This window comes from Mesoplodon mirus (assembly GCF_964341445.2).
Source record: "Mesoplodon mirus genome assembly, chromosome: 18".
In the NCBI taxonomy this organism is placed as follows: Eukaryota; Metazoa; Chordata; class Mammalia; order Artiodactyla; family Ziphiidae; genus Mesoplodon; species Mesoplodon mirus.
In genome coordinates this window covers 58,915,793-58,940,937 of record NC_138994.1, presented here as the reverse complement: position 1 = coordinate 58,940,937, position 25,145 = coordinate 58,915,793, and the positions used below count along the sequence as shown (strand labels likewise).

General features: G+C 43.1%; 1 protein-coding gene across 3 annotated transcripts in view; it reads right to left on the bottom strand.

Moving 5' to 3' along the window:
- The window catches only part of HEATR6 (HEAT repeat containing 6), a 62,413-nt gene that overhangs the window by 3,499 nt on the left and 33,769 nt on the right, over nt 1-25,145 (bottom strand). The window contains exons 15-22 of one of the 3 annotated variants that reach the window (XR_014291995.1): nt 23,472-23,606; nt 22,533-22,655; nt 21,677-21,801; nt 20,916-21,012; nt 17,953-18,157; nt 15,718-16,285; nt 14,063-14,117; nt 11,976-12,113 (exon numbers count right to left, since the gene is read on the bottom strand). Coding sequence is in view for 2 of the 3 variants with exons in the window: in XM_082605407.1 (XP_082461533.1) it covers nt 11,896-12,113; nt 14,063-14,109; nt 15,718-16,285; nt 17,953-18,157; nt 20,916-21,012; nt 21,677-21,801; nt 22,533-22,655; nt 23,472-23,606 (1,518 nt within the window). In the remaining variant the exon portion in view is untranslated. The other 2 variants (XM_082605407.1, XM_082605406.1) reach the window with 2 other exon arrangements.

Sequence of the window (25,145 nt, the reverse complement as noted above, 5' to 3'; positions counted from 1 at the left end):
CAGTCCAAACTGGCATCATTCAGATAGGGGAAGTTCTTCTGGACACCACAATAGTGCTTATAATGCCATTTATATTTACTGGGTAACTCAGTTTTTGGTCCTTTTTTTTTCTTTTTAAATAAATGTGTACTTTTTCCTGATCACTTTGTGTAAAACTTGGAACTACACAAAAACATGTAGAATAAAAGAACAAAATATTTTTTTAAATATATGGAATAGAATGAAAAATCACTCATTGTCTCTCTACTCAGAAATAACCACTCCTAATACATTGCAAGATTTTTCTTCCTTAGTGTACCAACAGAGCTATTATTAAAACATATGCATTAAATTTTTGTAGCCTATTTTATTTCCTTAACATTATAACAAATGTGTCCCCACACCATTCAAAACTCTTCATAAACATTTTAAGTGGTTGTAAGGTCTTTAACATAGAGAGGTCCCATAGTGGATTTAACCACTGCCCAGCTGTTTTACATCTGGGTTATTTCCAGTTTTGTCCATTAAAATGTTGTGATGGATAGCCTTATGCATCTCTGTTTGCCTGCATTTTATTTCTTTAATTTTTATTAGAGTATAGTTGATTTATAATGTTGTGTTAGTTTCAGGTGTACAACTAAGTGAATCAGTTATACATATACATACATCCACTCTTTTTTAGATTCTTTTCCCATACAGCTTATTACAGAGCATCGAGTAGAGTCCTCTGTGCTATACAGTAGGTGTTGCCTGCATTTTGGATGGTTTCCTCACAATAATTCCAGAAGTGGCATTCCTAGGTGGGAAGATTTTTAAGGCTTTTGGGATACATACTGCTTTTCCAAAAGTGTGGGGACCTGAAGGTACTCCTATCTGAACCCATGTGATGGGACACACTTGGGTTTGTGTATATAAGGTGGGCTTGTTACTGGAAAGAGCTCAGACTCCACCACTTTGGGCCAGTTACCTAACTTCACCACCTCCTGCTGGTGCGGGTCTGACCAGTCCCTCCCCGACCAAGAGCAAGTGTTCTTCACATCTAGGCTCATGAGTGTTCGTATTTCAGCTCAAAAGGTACACGTCATCAACTTCACCATATGTGATCCTCCCTTCATGTAAAGGGATCAACCACCATTGATTTTTTGAGAAATCTCCATACTGTTTTACATAGTAGTGGCACCAATTTACACTCCCACCAACAATGAATGAAGGTTCCCTTTTCTCTACATCCTTGCCAACTCTTGTTGTCTTTTTGATGATAGCCACTCTGAGAGGTGTGAGGTGGTATATCATTGTGGTTTTGATTTGCATTTCCCTGATGATTAGTAGTATTGAACATCTTTTCATGTGTTTATTGACCTTGTATACCTTTTTTTGGAAAAATGTCTATTCAGGTCCTCTGCCCATTTTTAAATTGGGTTGTTTGTTTCTATGATGTTGAGTTGTATGAGTTCTTTGTATATTTTGGATATTAACCCTTTGTCAGATATATTGTTTGCAAATATCTTCTCCCTTTCAGGAGGTGGACTTTTCATTTTGTTGATAGCTTCCTTTGCTGTGTAAAAGCTTTTTAGTTTGATGTAGTCCCACTTGTTTATTTTTGCTCGTTTCCCTTGCCTGAGGAGGCGTATCCAAAAAATACTGCCTTTATTTTCTTCTAGAAGTTTTATGGTTTCAGGTCTTACATTTAAGTCGTTAATCTATTTTGAGTTTGTTTTTCTGCATTGAGTGAGAAAGTAGTCCAGTTTGATTACTTTGCAGGTAGCTGTCCAGTTTTCCCAACACCATTTATTGAAGAGGCTGTCTTTTCCCCATTGTATATTCTCGTCTCCTTTGTCATAGATTAATTACCCATATAAATGTGGGTTCATTTCTGGGCTGTCTATTTGGTTCCATTGATCTACATACCTGGTTTTGTGCCAGTACCACACTGTTTTGATTACTGTAGCTTTGTAGCATAGTTTGAAATCAGGGAGCATGATACCTCCTGTTTTGTTCTTCTTTCTTAAGATTATTTTGGCTATTCAGGGTCTTTTTGTGGTTCCATACAAATTTAGAATTATTTGTTCCAGTTCTGTGAAAAATGTCATTGGTATTTTGATAGGGACTGCACTGAATCTGTAGATTGCCTTGGGGAGCATGGTCATTTTAACAATATTAATTCTTCCAATCCATGAACACGGTATATCTTTCCATCTGCTTGTGTCATCTTCAGTTTCTCTCATCGATCGGAAGGACTTGGGCCCCCCGACTGCCGGCGACGGCCGGGTATGGTTTAATACCCCAGTTTCATCAATATAGTTTTCCAAGTATGTTTTAATTGTTTATTGATCACCTATCACGTGCCACACATTGTGCTAGGTCCTGGGGATACAAAGGTGAGTAAAACACTCGTGTCTTACTGGGAAGGGTCACATTCTTGCATGTGTATGTTTATGTGTGCAGGGGTGAGATGGAGGGATAGACTTGCAGTAATAGAGCTATCCCGTGCCCAGATGCCACATGGACCCTGAGGAGTAGGGTGTAGCATTGGTTAATAAAGGCTTCCTGGAGGAGGTGGCTCCTGAGATGTCAGAGAGGCTGAGAAATGCTCTGTGCACTTGCTGTTCCCCTCCTGTCCCCACTGCAGTGTTTGCCTGGGAAACAGAATAGCAATCACTGGGAGAGTTTCTTGGTTGCCTAGTGGTTAGGATTCCAGGCTTTCACTGCCATGGCCCAGGTTCAATCCCTGGTCAGGGAACTGAGATCCCAAAAGCCAAGCAGCACAGCCAAAAAAAAGCAATCACTTCTTTGCAAACCGTAGAAACTGCACAATAAGCAGAGATTTATGATAAAAATTCAGATAAAATGAAAGGTCTAGGTCAAGAAATATTTCAACTATTGATGGAATTTCCCTCCTGGACAAGTTGGATTTACTCTCCCTTTTCTGTACTTCCAGAGCATTCTGTACCTCACTATTGCCTTGACTGAGAGGTTTCAGTGTTTGTGAGGTGGGGTCAGAAGCTTATTTTACTCATCTTGGTATCTGCCCTGATCTCTTCAGCATAATACTTGCTCAAAATTAAGTTGAACCAGCTCTTTGGGTTTTGCTCTCTTTTCTGCGACATTCATTCCAACAGCCTCCAAGTTTGAAGTCAGTGAAGCGGCCAGACTCTTTTGGGTGCTTCAGCCCCACCTGTTTGCTCAATGGACATCTCCACATAAAGGTCTCATAAGCATCCCCACTCCCTGTGCACGCTCCCCCTACCCCTATAGCCTCGAGCAGCGGTTCTCCATGGGGTACTTTTGCTCCCCAGGGCATGTATGACAGTGGCTGGAGGTGTTTTTGGTTGTCACACAAGAGTGGAGGGGGGTCCTCCTGGCACCAATAGAGATTAGGGGTGCTGATAAACATCCCACATGCACAGGGCAGTCTCCATAATGAAGCATTACCCTGCCCCGAATGTCAATAGCACCGAGGCTGAGAAACTAGAACTAGAGGGAATCTTGTACAAGGTAGTGAGACCATGGCACTGCTCTGCTCACAGCCCTCTCAAGGCTCCCGACCTCCTCAGAGTAAAATCGGCAGTCCTCACACCTCCCCTTTCTCTCTAACACTTTCATTGAGATTATAATCCATATGCCCTAGAATCCATCGTTCTAAAGTGTAAAATTCAATGGCTTTTAGTAATCAATTGTGTTCCCATCACCACCATCAATTTTAGAATACTTTCATTATCCCCCCAGAAAACCCACCTATGCCCCCTAGCCATCAACTCCCAGTCTCACCTTCCCCTCCCGGTCCTAGGCAACCACTAGTTTACTTTCTGTCCCTATAGATTTGCCTACTCTGGACATTTCGTATAAATGGAATCATACAATATGTGTATATATGGTTCCTTTGTTACTGATTTCTTTCACTCAGCATAATGTTTTCAAGGTCCACCCATGTTGTAGCATGTATCGGTACATCATTCCTCTTTCAAGGGAATAATACAACAATTTACCACATCTTATTTATCCCTTCAACAGTTGATGGATATTTGGGTTGTTTCTACTTTTTGGCTATCATGAACAGTGCTGCATGAACATTTGCATGCAAGTTTTTGCGCACATATTTTCATTCCTCTTGTGTGTATCTAAGTTGCTGGGCCATACGGGAACTCTGTGTTTAACCTTTTAAGGAGCTGCCTGTTTTCTCCTCCTTTTCTCTGAGGATCCACATCCGACCAACCACCACAGGCTGTGATTCTTTCTCCTGAAAGTGTGCCCTCCTCCATCTCCGGAAACTGCCCCTCCACTTCTCACCTGGACAGCCACAGTGCTTCTAACCGAGATACCTCAACAGCTTCTCAGAGTCACAGGGAGGAGTTTCACCGTCCCAGTGCCCGGGCCACACCCCAGACCACTTGCTGCAGCCCCTCTGGAGGCCGACCCAGGCATCAGCCTTTCTAAAGCTCCCCACGTGGTTACAATGGACAGCCGAGTAGGAGATCCACGGTGCCTCTTTCCCTCTAATCACCACCCTCCCAGCTGAGTGCTTTTTCTAAAGCAAATCTGACCGTGGTACCCGCACTCTTCTCGAAACTCCTCTTTGGCTCCCTCACAATATAATCTGAACTGCCCAGGATGCACACCTCCATCTACCTACCTCCTTTCCCTCCCTGACTCAGGGCGCTGGCATGCCCGGCCATGCTGAGCCACACACACTTTCCTCTGTGTGCTTGCTCGCCGCATCTCCATGCCTCTTCCGAGAGCCTTTTCCCATCTTTTCATCCTCCTCTGGGAAGTCTTGCCTGAGGCTTCCCTGGAGACCTGGCTGAGCGCCGAGCGAGTCTCCCCTTCGGGCAGCCCTCCCTTCCCACAGACTGTCACATTGTGTTCACTGGCCTTGGGCCTGTGAGTTCCTCAGGGCCAGGGCTGGTATGTCATTCATCTTTGTATCTTCCTTCTGCTGATACACAGTAGGTGGCATGCGTTTGTGTGTGTTGGTGGGAAGGGTGATGAATGAAGGTGTGAAGGGGTGAAAACCTACTGGCCCACTTAGGGCAGGGTCCAGGGAGGCAGTCCTACCAACTGCCCAGCTGTACACTCCTGAGTCCCAACAGTAATCCTGGGGCAGCAAGAGGCCCTGCTCAGTGCCCTACCCGGACCGGTGAGTCCACACATCTTCCACGCCATGGCCACATCCAGCTGAATTTCCTGTCTCGAGGCTTACATGTTTCAATTCTCTAGCCATGGGCCTGGGGCCAGCATGTGCTGGCAGGAAAGTGGGGGCTGGGTGGGACAGTCCTTCTGCAGCTAAAGGCAAAGTGCCCCAGCGCAGAGATAAATCATATACATTCACTTTCAAAGGGCCTCAGTGGGGTGGAACGTCCCTTGTCCTGTCTTTGGCCATAAACCTCCAGGCTGGAGAAGTTAGTTACCCTCCCCTGGAGAAGCTATAAACAGCATGGCACATCAACAGGCAGCAAAGAGCACAGGCTGAAACATCCCTCTGGGTGGGGCCTGGACTGCCGATACTCTGCCCACTCGGCTGTCCTGGGCCTCCCCTCCTGGCATGGGCTGCGCTGTCTCTGGGGGGACCTGTTGGAGGCTACAGGCCTTGCCTGCTGGTGGAGGCGTCCAGGGAGCATTTGCCCTGTAAATAACTAGGCTCTTTTCTGCTGCTCTGCCTACACGGATGCTGCTTTACTTCCCATGAGTAAGAGGGGCACTGAAAAGGGAGTCTGGCTCTGCTGTCAGCCATATGACTGTGGGTGGCTCACTTCTCCTCCTGGGTTCATGGTCCCCTTTGAGGTAAAGGGGTGTGGGGGGGATGGATCAGATGACCCTGAAGGCTGCTCCAATGTCACAGCTCTCCCCACCTGAGAGCAAAGCTGTGTGAAGTCTTCCTCATAGGGCCTGAGTTGTTAGGAAAACCATAGCTGGGGAGATCAGAGACAAACACAGCAAAAAATAACAAACTTGAAAGTAACTTCTGTTTGTATTTTCGTTTCTTCTATATCTGGCCTCTGCATACTCCAGGGGATAGCAGTGCAGCGGGAACAGCACCGGACGAAGGAGGCTCCCAGACCTGAGTTCAGCTCCTGCTCTGACTGGCAGCACCATCTGGGGCAAGTCATTCTCCCGTCCATAGGCCTCAGTTTTCTTACTGGAGAATGGGGATATTTCATACCTCCACTGTTCATTCAACCGACACTTGCTGACAGCCTGCTGTAAGTGTGGCCTGGCACCAGGTTGGGAGGTGGGGAGATAGAAAGGTGGGTGAGATGGGATGCTAACTCTCAAGGAGCTCCCGGTCCAGCTGGAAGACAGCCACGAAAACAGGTGATTGTGGTCCAGTGTTGTGAGCGGCGCAAGGATCATAATAAAAGGGGCGATAAGAGCTGGCCTTCAGTTAGATCTTCTCAGCGCTCGGCTCTCTGCTAGGGGCTTGCTTGTTGCATTCAGTCCTGTACTCACCCTATGAACTGACACCACAAACATCCCCATTTCACAGGTGCTCAGGAAAGGCGTCCCAGAGAAATGACGCATGTGTCTGCCGAGACTTGCGGTGTGTAGACTGTGGTGCAGTCTGAAGGGTGGAACCAAGGCCTGGGCACGCAGGAGCCCACATAGCTGAAGCCCATGGGTCGGGGGCTGGTGATGACAGGGAGGTGGGGGAGCAGCCACGAAGGCTCTTTTAAGCCATGTAAAGGGGCTGGTGATGGCCCCGGAGAACCAGCTTGGTGGCTGGCAGTTTGGAGAATGGGTTGAGCAGGGTGAGAAAGGAGACCGCAGCCCCACAGACCTGCCAGTGACCAGGGCTCTCTGGGAGACTGTTGTCATAATTTCAGGAAGAGGTGAGGACCTGGGCTGAGGGCCGGAGGTCAGAGGGGACTGATGGCCAGAACTGGAGACTGTGGGCCATGGGGGTAGAGGGTGATCAAGGCCAATGAGGTCACGTACCAGGCGGCCTCTTGGAAAGGTGGAGCCCACGTTCCAGCGTCAGCCCACAGTGCCTCAGGCTCATTCTCAGAATGACCACTGGCCCACCCACCATCTCAGCTGTCAACACGCTGGGAGTGACCCAGAGGTAGAGGAGGACCAGGCCCTCCTGGCCTGGCAAGGACTCCACAGAACGAAGACGGCCAGAGGCCACGCTTTACAGAAAAAATACTCTATGGACACTTGTTAAATGGAAAAAAGCCTCTTTTCTTCCTCTTACAGCTAATATTCATTTCCTCTTAAATAGAAGGTGTTTAAGTGTCAATACTAAACGTTCAGCAACAATTAGCTGCATCTGAGATTCCCAAGTGAAAGTGGAGTTAAGCCCTATCTAGTCAAGAAGGCCGGGCAGAACCACTCTTGTCTCGTGGGTCATCTGGCTACTGAATTTCCTGCTATAAAGCCCAAGAGTTAAAGAAGTTTGGGACTAGCACGAGGATAGAGGAGCAGTAGGATGAAGAGACTAGGAAGCTTACATAGTCCTGCAGGAATATAAGAATGTGGTATCTCAGCAAGGAGGCAAGGCAAACCCAGGGGGAAGGATGGCGTGATTACTACATCAGTGGTGTAGACACCTGGCTGACTGCTTGGGAAGGCACACAGTCACACCTCTGCCTCAAATCACACATCCCGATAAAATTCTAACATCTATGAAAGAGTGCATATAAATCAACAAACAATTGGAAAACAACGTCCCATAGAGAACTGGATAAATTATGGAATACTGATACTATGGACTATTATCAAATCATTAAAGTCATGTTTTAGAAGAGTATTTAGTACTCATGATACATTGTTAAGTAAAATAGCAGGCTACAAGAAAGTATACAGGTTATGATTGCAATTTTGTAGACTAATTTCCCACAATATATCTGGAAGAGTGTTCGTGTGCACACACACATAACTGAAGTGTGTGTGAGTCCACATATATAGTATATACACATACATAGACATGTATCATGAAACATATCAAAATGATAATAGTTATTATCTCAAGTCATTTTTACTTACATATATTTATTGTTTTGTTTTTTCCTAAAGTTCCACAACGAAGATTCATTACTTGTATAATATGGAAAATCAATAAATGTTATTTAGAAAATGAATCTATGATGGTTCTAAATATTAAAATAACTTAAACGCTTTGGTGAAAGAAAGTGGAAAAAAATTGGGGGAGCCTGCCCCATGAAGGCTGGGAGCTTGGTTGCCTGAGCAGCTCTACTTTTTCCTGATGCCCTTCCACAACTATAAACTTCTGGAACCCGACACCACGTGTAGGCTATGTTTCTCTGACGAGGGAACCTGCTGGCCCAGTCTTGGGAACCTTGCTCGTGTAACACAAGACAGTCTAGGGGTGGCCCAGGGCATCTCTCCATTTCCAGGGGAAAAATTAAGTTCATGGTTAGCGTTTTCTCAATTAAAATTTTTCTCCTATAAAATCTTCTTAAACATTTGATGCCTGAAGTTCCTCTGATATATTAGAATCTAGTCTGAGACTCTATCAGATTTAGTCCTGATTATATATGTAACTGTCTTAAGTTGATACATCAACATTTCAGTATGCACTGGTTCTCCAAAGAATGAAGACTACAACAGTCTGGGTACCTGTTTTTCACAAGTTCTCCAGGTGATTCTGAAACATGCCAGCTTGAGACTGCCTGTTGGTGTGTGTTCTAAAGTAGTGGGTCTGAAACTTTGCTGTAATTAGAATCATTTGTGCAGATGTTAAGCCTCCCAATGGCAAAAGTACCCCCGACCGCTAAACTCAGAATCGGTATTTTTTTTTTTTAAGTTCCCCAAGTAATTCCAATGTGCAGCCAGGTTTGAGAAACACTGCTCTAATGAGAGCAACCTGAAATCCAGGTGCTGCAGCTTCCGAGCTTGAGAATCACAGCTTTGGTAAAAGCCCTGAGTCTGAATCATTTTGTGTTCTCTGTCTCCATCTGCTGGCCATCCTGCTACATAGCTATAGTTTACAACTTGAGTTTCCAAGACATGCTGCAGCTTGCATGTAGTTTTAAGAATGTTCACCAACTAGTGAATATAACAAAGAAACAGATTCACAGATATACAGAACAAACTAGTGGTTACCAGTTGGGAGAAGGAAGCGGGGAGGGGAAAAATAGGAATAGGAGATTAAGAGGCACAAACGACTACGTATAAAATAAGTAAGCCACAAGGATATACTGTACAGCACAAGGAATATAGCCAATATTTTATAATAACTGTAAATGCAGTATAACCTTTAAAAACTGTGAATCACGATGTTGTACACCTGAAACTTATATAATATTGTACATCAACAATATCTCAATTAAAAAAAATGTTTGGGACTTCCCTGGTGGCCCAGTGGTTGGGAATCTGCCTGCCAATGCAGGGGACATGGGTTTGAGCCCTGGTCCGGGAAGGTCCCACATGCCATGGAGCAACTAAGCCCGTGCACCACAACTACTGAACCTGCGCTCTAGAGCCCGGGAGCTACAACTACTGAGCTCACGTGCCACAACTACTGAAGCCCATGCACCTACAGCCCGTGCTCCACAACAAGGGAAGCCACCACAATAAGAAGCCCACGCACCGCAACGAAGAGTAGCCCCTGCTCGCCAGCAACAAAGACCCAAGGCAGCCAAAAATAAATAAAAAATAAAATTAAAAAAATGTTTACCAAAAGAATCAGAGAACCAAAAAGATTTAAAATGTTTAAGTAACAGAAATAGCTACCAAATATATTCTTGTTTATAATAGGATGGTTTAAGTGTTAGAAATGCATTAACATAATGCATCTAGGATCCTTTTTGTGCTTGGCAAATAAAAAGCAGCCAGTAAATGTTGATTATTACCGTTATAATTAGGCATAAGATAAACCCCCATCTTTTAAAATATATTTAAAAAATATATTTAGTGTTACTATACCTGGCACACAGTTGGCTATGTGTACCCAATGGTACAAAGATACAGTCTGTACAGTGAGAAAGAGAGATCAAGAGAGTGTATGTGTGTGTGAGAGAGAGATTTTTTAAAATTATAGATGTTTGGGGGAGTATTCTGTACTATGAGTTCTGTCACGTGCATAGATTTATGTAACTACCACCACAGTCAGGACTCCAAACAGTTCCATCATCCCTCCAAAGCTCCCTCATGCTTCCCTGTAGTCGAATCCTGCCCCCATCCCAATCCCTGGAAACCACTGATTTGTCTTCCATTCCTAAAGTTTTGCCTTTTCCATAATGTCATGTAAATGGAATCATAGTTTGTAACATTTTGAGAATGGCTTCTTCCACTCAGCATAATTTTCTTCTTTCTGCTTGCTCTAGGTTTTTCTCTTATTTTCCTAGTTAAATTTGAAATTTAGGTGATTGTTTGAAACCTTTCTTCTTCTCTAAAATAAGTACCAAATATTATAAATTTCCATCAAAGCTTTGCTTCAGCTGCACCTATACATTTTGATATGTTATATATCAAATACTATTATATTTTCATTGTGTTCAGTTTCAAGTATTTTCTAAGTTCTCATTTTCCAATATCCTTTGAGACTTCCCCCTTCGACCTCCTATTGAATACTTAGAAGTATGTTATTTAATTTCAAGTAATTAGAGATGTTCTGGTGATTGATTTCTGGCTTAATTTCATTATGGTCAGAGATCATACTTGGTATGATTTCAAATCTTAAAAATCTGTTCAGATTTGTTTCATGATCCAGAATATGGTCTATTTGTCCTATTGGTTACTGAGAAAGGAGTGTTAAAAGTCTCCGTTAGTTGCTGACTTGCCATTTCTCCTTTCAGTTCTATCAGTCTTTGCTTCATGTGTTTTGAAGATGTGTTGTTAGGTTCATATCCATTTAGGATTGTTAGGTCTTCTCTGTGACTTGACACTGTTATCATTATGCAAGTTCCATGTTTATTCCTGGTAAATTTTCTTGCTCTGAAGTCTATTTTGTCTCACAGTATATAGCTACTCCAAATTTCTTTTGGTTAGTATTTGCATGGTGTATTTTTCTTTCTCCTTTTATTTTTAACCTATACTACTTATTTTAAGTGGGTTTCTTATAAAACGCATATAGCTGGGTCTTGGATATTTTTACATTCTGACAATCTCTGTCTTTTAATTAGTATACTTAGACCTTTTAAACTTAATGTAACTATTGATATGTTTGGATTTAGGTCTACTGTTTTTTGTTTTCTACTTGTTCCCTATGTTTTTCATTCCTCTTTCTTTTCCTGTCTTCTTTTGGATTATTTGAATATTTTTTAGTATTCCACTTTACCTATTGAGTTTTTAAATATATCTTCTGTGTAATTTGTGTGTGTGTGCATGTGGTTTCTCTAGCAACTACAAAATACTTAACTTTTCATAGGTTGTTTGGGATTAATATTTTATCATTCAAGTGAAATATAGAAATCTTACTACCGTATAAATCTCTTCACACTTCCCCTTTATGTGGTAACTTTCATGTGTATTACACCTATATTCACTGAAGACCCCATCAGACAATGTTATGTCTTGTTTTAACTGATTATACATGTTATAAAAAGCTTAAGATGAGAAAAATAGTCTATTTATCCAAATATTTCCCATTTCTGTTGCTCTTCCTTCATTCCCACGGTTTTGAATTTCCCTCTGGTGTCACAGTTCTATTAACAAAATATTATCACATCAAGAGGTCAAATGAGAAAACCCAGACAGCAAGAGAAAGCAATGGGCATCACTCTCTTGCTGTTGGGACCCCACTTCCTCTGGTCAGAGAAAAGGGTTCCCCTCCCTGAAGCTTTAGGCACCTGCCTGGCTGTGACAGCCTCTGCTGCAGTGGGATTGCCAAGGGGCTGGAGTGGGAGATGAGAAGCAGCAATAAACAGGGATCTCCCTGACTCTCTCTGACTTACATAAGCCCTCTTGCCCCATCCTAGGACCAGAAATAGACAGCTTCTCTGGTAGCTCCTTCTGCCTTCATGGTATGCAGGTCCAGGATTCTGTCTGCTTGGAGTCCAGGCCAGGAGACACCAGAGTGGGAAAAACAGTAAACTTACTGCCAGTTTGGTGGTACTCGGAGTTCTCCTTTCCTTCCCTGATCTTCCTGTTATTCTTTCCTTTCCAAGATAGCTGCTCCACGCATTGAGTCCAGGCACTACAGCTGCATGCAGTGGGAGAGACAGGGTGGGCTCGGACTGGAATGAGAATAAGAGATGGATTTTTATGTAACAAACAGGGCCGTGGATTTACAAAGGCTGAAAAATGCTCCCTTAGGGCACCCTAATTGAGGAAGAGATTCTCTTTTCCCCTGCAGTGTGGTGGGTGGCTAGAAGCCTAATCCTTGGTTTGAATTTTTACATTCATTTTTCCAGATGAACTTTAGAATAATTTTGCCATTAAAAATATTGTTTTTGATTTTGATAGGACTTAAGCTAAATTTATAGATTCAGAGAGACATGGTCTTTTTATAATAAAGGGTCCTTCTATCTAGGAACATGGTATATCTTCTCATTTTTTTTGGTTTAATGTCGTCTTCAATGACCTTCAAAAAAATTTTTTTTTTAATTTTTTCACAAAATCCTTGCATAGGCTTTGGTTAGATTTATTCCTGGGTATGTTATTTTTATTACTATTGGGATAGGATCTTTTTTTAACATAAAAAATCTTATTGGTTGTTGTTGATCATATAGAGAAGCTATTGATTTTGGCATATTTACTTTGTAACCAGCTACCTTACAGAACTTTTATTCTATTATTTTCTGAGTTGATTTTCTACAAATAATTATTTGTGAATTCCATCCCTCAGACTTGTGTTTTACAAATAAAGATAATTTGGAACCTCTCTTTGTAAAAACTTGGAAAATTCTACTTTTGGTTTATTTAATCACACTGATCATCAAATCTTACACAATGGGGCTTCCCTGGTGGCACAGTGGTTGAGAGTCCACCTGCCCATGCAGGGGACACGGGTTCGTGCCCTGGTCCGGGAAGATCCCACATGCCGCGGAGCGGCTGGGCCCGTGAGCCATGGCCGCTGAGCCTGCGCATCCGGAGCCTGTGCTCCGCAACGGGAGAGGCCACAACAGTGAGAGGCCTGCGTACCGCAAAAAAAAAAAAAAAAAAAAAAAAATCTTACACAATGTTTTAGGTAACAGTGGTGCTGACAGGCTTGCTTGTCTTGGTTGTGACTTTTTTAGCAAAGTCACCGTCAAGATAGAAATATTTTATGATGTTAACGAAGCATCTTTTTTTATTCATTTTTTAAAAGGATTTTTGATCAGAAAAGAACATTTGAGTTTTATCAAGTGCTCTTTTAGTATCCATAAAAATGACCATTTTAATGAGTTTTATTTGACCTATCAATGTGATAACATTTTGTTAACAGAACTTCTAAATTTAAAAAATACCTGTGTTCCTACAGTCAATCCTACTAGGTCATAGAATAGATTGCAGAGCAATAATTCTCAAGGGCTTTTTCCATTGAAACAGCTGCTCCTGTTTAGAATTATGTCTCCAGAGAGGCTGCACTATATTAATGAGGTGAAGGCCGAATGAACCGGAGTAACTAGAACTCACTTAGCTCTTACGTTGGTGAGGTTCTGCTCCTCGTCTGGATTCACATACGTTGCTGCCCTGCTATTCTATAGGTTTCTGTCTACCCTCTAATCACTTTAGGGCACTGGCTCTACCATTAACTAATTCTACAAAAGAGGTTACAGTGTGCATCTTCCTCAGGTTCTAGAAGTGGGCAGGAATTAGTGGGTTTCACAGGAAACGTTCGAATATAAGTGATGTTTCCTAATGCTGTCAGTTCAATGAATAAAGGCTCTAGACATCTGTGCCAAGCTGACTCCTCCAAATTTTTCTTTTAAATATCAAAAGGAAGTTCAGAATTTGGCATTCTGAATTAGAATTCTGTATCAGAGCCAGACTTCCTACTGTTTCTGCATCAAATAAGTTCTGGCCCTTTATTCTTTGAGTGGCTTCCTTTCATAATGGCAGCTTTACTGAGGCCCCAGCCCAGATGTCTGAGAGGAGCCCCTGGCCCAGGTGTACACCCACAAAGCCACAGGGAGAAGAGAATCAGCACCCCATTGGGACGGAAGCCCACACCCTGCATTATGGAATTTCTAGAAGTGCTTACCCTTGCTTTTTCCCTGCATAGGAATATTAACATCTGTTTTCAGAAACCTGGACACCTTAACGGAAGCAAAAGGTTTAGAAAGAAAAAAATTAGATTTTATTCAAGATAAGCAAAGGATGAGAGTGAATCATCAAGTAAAACCATTCAAAGTCACTTCACAGATATTTTTCCAAGGAACCCACCAGTGAAAGCCCAAAGAACCAGGAATAAGTTATATATGCCACATTTTTACTTTCATGAAAACAACAAGCAAATAAACTGCTACTAAGAATATATTCCTTCAAGAGAAGGAAGCCATAAGATTCACTGCAGGGTCAGTACAGGTTCAACTCAGTTCCACGGCCTCTATAAGAAATCGTGTCCAGAATCATCTCCCAAGAAAAGCAAGTCTAAAGAATGCTCTATATGGTAGTTTTTACTGTGCTGGTAGTCTCATTCTTTAGAAACTTGTACTCTACCAACAGAAAAGTGAGCCTTCAGCTATCTGAGCACTCAGTTCCCTAGTCTTTGCCTAAACAGTATTTTCTGAACGTACAACAACACAGAGGGAGAAGAGTAACTTAAGGGCAAACAAGAAAAACTGAGGACGTATGTATGCTGTGAAACATGTACTTTAAGCTAAATAACCATAGTTAAAAAATATATTGCCAAAACCCACTCTACGTATCTTGATTCTTATTTATCCCATATCAAGTATAAGTGTGGAATCTTTTCTTATATATCTCCAAATTCCTGACTGAAATCATTTCCAATAAATTGTTGGTGGTCAAGAGATGCACGCAAAATTTAAATGTCAATAATTTTTCAGCGAGAAATTACTTTTTATAACTGCTTGGGCATTATCAAAATATAACTTAAAAACCTTTCTTTGTAATCATCTAAATTAAACAAATAATTCTTTTTTAAGGCACAAATCCAGAAGTGGCAAAACAACCATAAATTTAGCATATGGGACCACATTCGCCTAAAGGGCGTTAGGAAATTCAGATAGAAGCTGATGTTACGGCCAGGGTGAAATGGACATGGGCCTAGGCCAGAGGCCCTTGCGTGCCAGGTCACTCTTTACAGGCTTGAGGGAAGGCGTGGAGGCTTCCAGGGCTGCCACTTGGGGAGCTCAGTGCAACCGCTATTTATTAACCTGTAAGGAATCGTCTCAGTATTTTAGCAACTGATGCAGCTGTACCAGAACGAACTGGCTGAACAGCAGCTCTGCTCGCAGCTTTCTATAAATGCAACTTGATAAAAATGATAGATTACGGGCACACTGCTTTAGTTTATTATAAAAGAAAAACAATTCCCAGAGACACAATATACAACATTCTAACTCCTAAATCCTTTTGCTACTCTAAAAATACTCTTCTGAGACTAAACACTCTTTACAACCCCCAGTCTGCTCAGCCCACAAGACAACCCAACTCTTTGGCTCCCGCGTGCAGAGGTCAGGGGTTCCAACCGCCATGGCCATGGCCAACAGAGTGAAACCACTCTCTAAAGTGGCTGAGCCCTTTGAGAAAAATTTAAATAGCACTAACTCAATCTAAATAAATAGTGAAAGGACTGTTTCTGCCCCTAAGATTAAATCCCACACATCTGATGCTCAAGCTCAGGTCTTCCTGTCATCACTTGACACCTGGAAGGTCCAGTAAAATATTCACCGATTTGTTAATCCTAAGAGTGCTACTTGTGATCCAGATGAGTCAAAATAAACGGTCAGGATATCTTCTAAAAAGCCCATGATGGCCCTTTTGGCTGTGTCGCCAGCCAGCGCCTGGACACTGCTTATGTGCTCCAGGGCTGTTCTGACCATCTGGTCTCTTTCCTGCGGGCTGTTGGGTGCTCCAGTGTCATCTCTCTCTGTTCCTGATTTTAAAAACTGTAGGATATAGGACTGGACCATGTCCCCGTTCAATTCAAGGGTTTCTTTGATGCAGGACAGGTCTGAGGCACTGGCCAAGCTCAAGAGGTGAATCAGTGCCTGGCAGATTTGGGTCCGTAGGCTAGCACAGTACTTGAATTCCAGAAAGTCTGTGGTGTCTTCGCTCTTCTGTAAGGCAGTGACCAATGCATTCCAGATCTGAGCGTACTGGTCAACAGACCCATAGTGCTCTCTCTTGCCCGGGATGGAAAGGGCAGCGGCAGATCTGATGCGCACTTTGAAGTTCTTGCATGACGTCACAACTGATGTCAGGGCGTTGTAGGCCTGGGAGGTCCACAGGGCTGTTCCTAGAAAGAATCCACAGTCATTAAAGCAAATGGAGGTTTAAAAGTAAGTGGGGTGAGACGGGTAGAAGGAAGCACATACACTAGTGCTCAAGTTAGTCATTTTATGTTTTCATTTAATTCTCACAATAATCCTACAAGATCGGGGTGGTGGGTGACTATGGGACCCTAGGTAAGTGGCCAAGTACCGGCTCCCAAAGCTCTCCCTTTCTCTAGATGAGCACGACATGTGCTCAGGACCTCTGCTACCCTGAATAGGAACTTTGGTGACTTAGAAAGAGGCTCCTTCTCTGGGAAGATGCTCGTCTGAGTGGGTAAGGCTTGGTGGGAGGAGCAGGGACTGAACTGCAGCCCCAGCTGTCCTCTCGGCTGGGTGCTTCTGAGCAGTGCACAAAGTGCACAACTGTATGCCCAGCCCTGCTCATGCTGGCAAAAAGCCATTTCATCACCCAGATTAGCACCCAGACCCTGCTCTGGACAAAGCAAGTCATGCAGTTAATTGCAAAGAAAAAGAAAATGCTGTCTAGGCAGTGACTGGGGCACAGAGGACTTGGATTAACCGAAGGCTCTATTTTCTAATCCTGAGAAGATGATGCCTGGATTCCTGGCTCCTCTCGCTTCCCGCTGGCCCCGGGAAATCGGCCAGCTTTATTCCTCGTCAGTTACCACTTACTCCATTTCGGGAGTTCTCAGTCCTCAAGGTCGGCAGCAGAGAAGAAGGCAGCTTCCCTAACGCTCCCAGCCCTTCCCAACATCTCTGATGTCTCTGAAGACAGGCAGCAGATACCCAGCTTCCATGAGCTCCAACCCCAAAGGTGACTTCAGGCTGCTTCCACGGTGGAAAAAGCCACGGGGCTACATCTCCACTGGTGCCCGGCTGACTGGCCCCCTGGACGCCCTTGGCAGTAAAGGGGAGCAGGGCCAGATTTCCCTAACGTGATGCAGGCTCTGCTGGTCCAGACCGGCTTCACCTCTCCAGGAACACACACTGAGGTTTCAATCTTGTCACAGAGACAAATACGTAAGGTAAATGCTGGCAATTCAAGCGACTGGGATTAGGAGGCTGCGATCCAGACACCCAAGCAGCTGTCAGCCACTGATGATATATCCAGGTGACAGCACGTCATTACTCAGAGGCAGGTCCCTATGCAGCGTTCCACTGCAGTACCAAGGGCGCATATGGAATTTCCAATTTATACCCTCCTTCTCCCAGGTCTGTTTTCCCCTTTACTTTTTTCTTGATTGTTAAAATGACAGATGCTCACTGTAAAAAACTTAGAAAGTGAAAGCAGATAAAATCCTACTCATCATCCCATTCAGAGGCAACCACTGTTAATAATTAGACTCATTTCTTTTCAGTCTTTTTTCTATCCATTTACTGAGATCGTACTGTAGAAACAATTTTCATATCCTGTTTTAATTTGCTTAACATCAGAAGTATTTTCCCAGATTACCAAAAACTTTTTGTAAACATAATTTTAAGTGGCAACAAAGTATCTCTCTGAATATATATACCATGATTTATCTCACCTTTCCCCTAAACTGGGGTGTTCAGTATGTTTCCATTTTTTAAAGCATTATGAATAATACTGTGGCTTTACTAACAATGCACACTGGTGTGTGCTGTCCAAAGAGGACCTCCACCAGAGAGGAGAGGGAGACGTTCTTACCTAAGGGAAGAGCAGAATTTTTAAATACATTTCCCATTGCGTAACAAGCATTCCATCGGACTTTCATGGCAGCCTCAATTAGAACAGTAGAAATTAGGGCCTGGATAGCCTCCTCAATGATTTCAGCAAATCTGGGTTTTTCTATATGAGATGGTTGCAGAAAGTGAAGCAAATTTCCAAGGGCCCGGACTGCATTGCTTTTTACCTAGAATCAAACGTAAAACATGCTAAAGACATGTGTCAGAAAGTATAATTTCCACTTAAAAAACCCAGGAGGCCCAAGACATCTTAAAGCAAGAGAGATAATGAAAAATGCCTGTAAAGGTGCAAGTTCTTAGAACTTGGCACGGTCTTGTGTGGTTAACGTCCTGAGCCATCAGAGAGGTGAGGTTCTGCAGAGCTCCTCGCCCTGATTTTTTTAATGTTAGACTGGACTTCAGAGAGGTCCATTTTCCTTGTTGTACAGAGATGGTGTGTAAGGCCCAGGGGCAACAGGACACTGGTGGTTTGCAGCAAGGCTTGGAGGAAAAGCTAGGTTTCATAATTCCAGTCAATTCTTTTCTGCTAGATGAGTCTCAACCTTCGCAGCCTACTAGAATCATCTGGGAAGCTTTCTTTTTTAAAAACCAATTCTGACTAAATTAGCCTGATGTAGGGCTTCCCAGAACTACTGTACTAAATTAAGCACTTGCTATCAGTCAGGTACTATGCTAGGTGCTATTAAAAAAAGGCATCTTGTCAATGGAACAGGATAGAAAGCCCAGACATAAACCCACGCACATATGGTCACCTTATCTTTGATAAAGGAGGGAGGAATATACAATGGAGAAAAGACAGCCTCTTCAATAAGTGGTGCTGGGAAAACTGGACAGCTACATGTAAAAGAATGAAATTAGAACACTCCCTAACACTATACACAAAAATAAACTCAAAATGGATTAAAGACCTAAATGTAAGGCCAGACACTATCAAACTCTAGAGGAAAACACAGGCAGAACACTCTGTGACATAAATCACAGCAAGATCCTTTTTGACCCACCTCCTAGAGAAATGGAAATAGAAACAAAAATAAACAAACAGGACCTAATGAAACTTAAAAGCTTTTGCACAGCAAAAGAAACCATAAACAAGACGAAAAGACAACCCTCAGAATGGGAGAAAATATTTGCAAACGAAGCAACTGACAAAGGATTAATCTCCAAAATATACAAGCAGCTCATGCAGCTCAATATTAAAAAAACACAAAACCCAATCCAAAAATGGGCAGAAGACCTAAATAGACATTTCTCCAAAGAAGATATACAGACTGCCAACAAACACATGAAAGAATGCTCAACATCATTAATCATTAGAGAAATGCAAATCAAAACTACAATGAGATATCATCTCACACCGGTCAGAATGGCCATCATCAAAAAGTCTACAAACAATAAATGCTGGAGAGGGTGTGGAGAAAAGGGAACCTTCTTGCACTGTTGGTGGGAATGTAAATTGACACAGCCACTATGGAGAACAGTATGGAGGTTCCTTAAAAAACTAAAAACAGAACTACCATATGACCCAGCAATCCCACTACCGGGCATATACCCTGAGAAAAACCATAATTCAAAAAGAGTCATGTACCACAATGTACCTCAGCCATAAAAAGAAATGAAATTGAGTTATTTGCAGTGAGGTGGATGGACCCAGAGACTGTCATACAGAGTGAAGTAAGTCAGAAAGAGAAAAACAAATACTATATGCTAACACATATACATGGAATCTAAAAAAAAGGTTCTGAAGAACCTAGGGGCAGGACAGGAATAAAGACACACATGTAGAGAATGGACTTGAGGACATGGGGAGGGGGAAGGGTAAGCTGGGATGAAGTGAGAGAGTGGCATGGACATATATACACTACCAAATGTAAAATAGATAGCTAGTGGGAAGCAGCCGCATGGCACAGGGAGATCAGCTCAGTGTTTTGTGTCCACCTAGAAGGGTGGGATAGGGAGGGTGGGAGGGAGACGCAAGAGGGAGGAGAAATGGGGATAAGTGTATATGTACAGCTGATTCACTTTGTTATACAGCAGAAATTAGCACACCACTGTAAAGCAATTATACTCCAATAAAGATGTTAAGAAAAAAAAAGGCATCTTGGAATCCAATGAGGTATATGTAACGACTTCCGTGTTACAAAAGAAATTCACCTTCGTAGAAGTTAAATAATGCACCAAAGGTCACTCAGCTAGTAACCGGCAAGCCAGGATTTGAACCATGTCTGCCTCACCCTAAAGCTTAGGTCTACATTTTTAAAACTTAATAATAGTGTAACAGGGAACGTTCAAAGCCAAGCTGCTCATCTTTCTGACTTGTCTATTCTACTTAAAGACTTTTGGAAAAAACCACCTACATGGACATATCATGGAGTAGTCTTACAAATGGCACTGACGGGCTTCCCTGCTGGCGCAGCGGTCAAGAATCCGCCTGCCAATGCAGGGGACACAGGTTCGAGCCCTGGTCCAGGAAGATCCCACATGCCATGGAGCAACTAAGCCTGTGTGCCACAACTACTGAGCCTGCGCTCTAGAGCCCGCAAGCCACAACTACTGAAGCCCGTGCGCCTAGAGCCCGTGCTCTGCAACAAGAGAAGCCACCACAATGAGAAGCCCGCACACCACAACAAAGAGTAGTCCCCGTTCACCGCAACTAGAGAAAGCCTGCGCGCAGCGACAAGCACCCAACGCAGCTAAAAACAAATAAGTAAAATAAATAAATAAAATAAATAAATTTAAAAAATAAAATAAGATAAATGGCACTGATATTTTTCATGAGACAGGAAAGAAACTGTACAAGTGTGGAGTGTACACTACATACCCTGAGTACACCCTCAATCTCCTTTGAACAGGGATAAATTTGGTGGGATAAAACTATAATACACTAAGTATCTAACTGAAAAATATTAGGTTTTACTGTCAGTCTACCTTGTCTTTATCCTTGGATGCCTCTATAGCTGATCGCAGCATCTTCAAGAGCAGGAGGCCAGAGAACTCTTCCTGGAAACTTGGGTCTGGTGTTTCCCTGTCCCACCCAAAGCAGGCAAAACATGTTAAAAGGTAAAGCCCAGTTAAATATAGACATGTACAAATTATATTCACTCAGTATAACTATAAAAACAACTCCACAAATCTGTTCAGATTATACCAAGAACTTACAGTTTATACCTTTTGACCTAGTAGGTCCACATTCTTTTGGATGTAACCAAAAAGAATATCTCAAAATGGAGAGATTTCATGCACGAAAATGTTCAATGCATATAAAAGCCTAAAATAACATGAATGTTCACTTACAGGGTAATGGTGAAATAATCATCACATAGTGATGACTGTGTAATAATAAATACCAATTTATAAAACGTCAGTAGAAGTCAGGAGAATGCTTATACATGCTATATGTTAGAGTTAAATGACAAAAAGCAAGATGCTTGTGTATGAATAAAGCAGTCACCTCTGGGGAGGGAAACTAGGGGATTAAGGTAGGAGAAAGGCTTTATACTGCATACCCCTTTGTACTGTTTGAATTCTTTTTTTAACCTGTGAATATATTACTTAAAAAAATACAAACATAATATTTAAAAAGTAGGGCAACCATTACTAAGGTTTTGGTTTTATAATAGGGCTCAAAGATATCCTCTTGGGACCTTAGGCTTGGAAGTCACCCAGGAGAAATGAGCTGAGTCACCTACATGTTGACAATCAGAGTGTCTGTCAGGTTGCCTAGGGACCAGGCTGCTTTGGCCCGGACATTAAGAGACTTGTCTTGAAGTGACATCAATATTGCATTTGCTGTGTCTGCAACAAATATTACATCCTGTAAGATAAACAAAACAAAACACTGTAGTCACTTTAGGAGTTCACACTGCTACCTTGAAAATTCTCAAATTTATTTGCAGATAAAGCTGTAAGCCTTTACCACAAATCTCTATTTGGAAATCAAAATTCATTTACTCAATCTATTTACTCTTCTTATATATTACAATTTGGACACTCACTAAAATCCCAGGGGAAGGTCTCCCACGATTCTGGTATGTGCCATGCACACCCAAGGAGCCTACAGATTTTGCTCTTGTGAACGTCTTATAACCCGGCCTGCGACAACTGTCTATGAATTCTGAACTTGGCTTGATTTCCACCTCAGGAAGAAATGTGGACAATGAAACACATTTCCAAAACACATCCTGTTCACTTACACACTTCTCAGAGAGATAAAGGTCACAAGTAAGAGTGAAGGAGAAATTTATTTCCTTCCTAGTAAAAACTCTATTAGCTTTCTAATTTATTAGTATTGTATGGTAATGTCCCATTTCATTTTTTCCAGTTATCCACTGATTTAAATATTTACTGTTCTAGGGTCCTGGCCAGTGCGCAAAATAGTTAAAAACAAATGAACTACAGGCAGTAGCATATTTTAGTAGCAATTAAGGAAACCAGATTACAAAGCAATTTCCTTTACTGTCCAACTCAGGAGCTCTATATCCACCAAAGAGAGTAAGAAAATGAACTGTAAAGAGGCGCAGTGGAGCTACACGGGCTCACTCTGACCTGTCTGAGACAAGGAAAAAGCACGTAGACCCCAAGGGCCCGAGAGGTCGCAGCTTTCACTAAACGGTTCTTGCTGTCGTTCAGCCCCAGCAGCATGGTGATGCACAGGATCTGCCTGTCACTCTGCAATGAGAAAGGTTGGCCAAGGAAAAGTGCGAATGAAACAGCCATGAGCCGATGCCTTCGACAAGTGACTGTGACACACCTGTGTTGAATCCACATTCAGGAGTTGACCACAACTGAGCCCTTGAGGCTAACTTGGCAGAGAACAAAGGTTCAACACAGATCCAGTTATCATCTGAGTACCCACTCGGGGCAGGGGTACACACAGCATCGTGATTACATTTAACCTCTACCATCGTGAGTCAGGTCATTTTATTCTCCTACTTTAGTCAAGCTGCCTTCCTTACAAAACTAATTTACATAAATAAGAATGGATGCAAATGCCATTAAGGATTAAAGGAAGTAGCGGTCTGACCACTATGTGTGTTGGGCACCAAGCTATACATTTTCACATGCTTCATATTACTACTCACGTCATTTACATTTTATAGGTGATAAAACTAACTTTTAGAGAAGTTAAGATAACCAAAGAGCTAGAAGTTAGAAGAGCTGAGATTTAAACCAGCTAGGATTTAAATCCAAAGAGCTAGGATTTTCTAACTTTTGGATTTGAAATCTTTCTGAAATCTGACTTCAAAGCCTCTGCTTTCACTTCTCTCTCCCTGCCTTCTAAGCATAGGGAGTAAAAGCTCCTCTGAGACATTAAGATTTCAGTGCTGCTCCCCACTGCCCTCACCCTACACTCAAATAGAACATGCACCTTTTCCTCAGAGATAATGCTGAATACTGGTTCAAAATGTAAAGCAGTTAAAATCAAACTCAAGCTCTCGTGCTCAGAGTCACAAATTAAAGATGATAAAACACCCCTAAGGTTACCAGCAGATTGCTGAAGGCTTCCGGCAAGATGGAAGACAGGGCATCACAGGCGCTCGCCTGCAGAGTCGGATGCTCTGAATTCTGCAGGGCTCTGGGTAAAGGACCGTTCAGCATCACAGTCCAGAACATCACCACCTGGAACAGAGGCACAGTTACAACTGCAGCCCAGGAGACAACAGTGGAACCAGCTCGATGCTAAGACTACCACTAGTAACCACAGGGATGAAAGGTTTGTCCTTAACGTAGTAGCTTTACTGTAAATACTTTTACTAGTACTTCTTCCACAGCAATGAAAGGAACTTTAGAAAACAACTAACTAAACGCTTCCATTCCGTTCGTTAGGAAACTACAGTCTGGTACCGTCAGGCAGCAGGAGTGATGATAATAATGGGGAGGAAGATGAGGATGAGGATAGCAGTGGCGGCAGCAGCTGTTTTTCAGAGAGCTTCCCAGACGCCAGGCACTGTGCTAAGTGCGTTACACATATCTACGCATTTTCATCTTCAGCCCAACTAAATGAAGAACATATCCTCATCTCCATTTCCACACCAGGAAACTGAGGCAGAGACAGAGAACGTAACTTGCTAGTGGGCAGCAGAGCTGGTCGAGAATCAGATCAAATGACACCCAGCCAGGGCTCTTTCAAACCTCGAGGGCACAAGGGTCGGGGGTCCCAGAGCAGCCCAGAGGCCATGTGCCCGAGTGCAAGGAGCACGGGATCCAGAGCAGGAGCTGGGGTGGAGTTAGCCCTTCAGCTTCTGCTTCCTGTCTCCGCAGCCTCAGGCAAGTCACTGAACGGGTCTAAGCTTTGGTTCCTCTTCAGTAAAACAGGACAAAGAGATCTACTTGGAAGAGTTTGTGTGATAATAAAATGTAAGACTGTGTAAAGTCCCTAGCACAGTGCCGGGTTTACAGTGGAGATTCTTAAATTGAACAACAGGCTCTGTTGTCAGCACTTTGAAGAATTTTCTCACTTCAATGCCCCTCAAGGTAGGCCTCTGCAGAGTATCTTTAACAGCCTCCTTCCCATGCTTTATAAAAACCCTGGGATTTCATGCCCCACGTGCAAATCTGTCTGGGGATTTGGTGTCTCCATTTCCTGCCTCGTGGACTTAGTCCTCAGTTTTGCCATGCACTCACACACCAATTCTTTCACCCCACAATCCTAGCTCCTGGACACCCAATCTGGGTCCTCCTGCCCCAAACCAGAAGAATGTGGACAGGTGTGATGGCCAGCCTCCAAGATGGCCCACAATGATTCTCACCTCCTCATGTTCAGGAGGCCATCCCCTCCCACACTGACTAAGGCTGACCTGTGTAACTAATGGGGTACTGTGGGAATGACAGTGCAGAACTTCTGAAACTAGGTTATAAAAATCCTACAGCTCTGTTTTGCTCACTCTCGATTCATTTGCTATAAGGGAGGCCAGCTGCCTTGTCAGGAGAACACTTGAGCAGCCCTCTGGAGAGGTCCTCATGGGAAGGAACTCAGTGAGATCTGCCAGCAGCCAGCACTAACTTGCAAGGTATGTGAGTGATCGGGCCACCTTGGAAGGAGCTCCTCCAACCCCCGTCAAATTCGGCTGTGACTGCAGTCCCTGCCAGCACCCTGGCCGCAGCCTCATGAGACCTGAGCCAGAACCATCAGGTAAGCTGCCCTCAATTCCTGGTCCA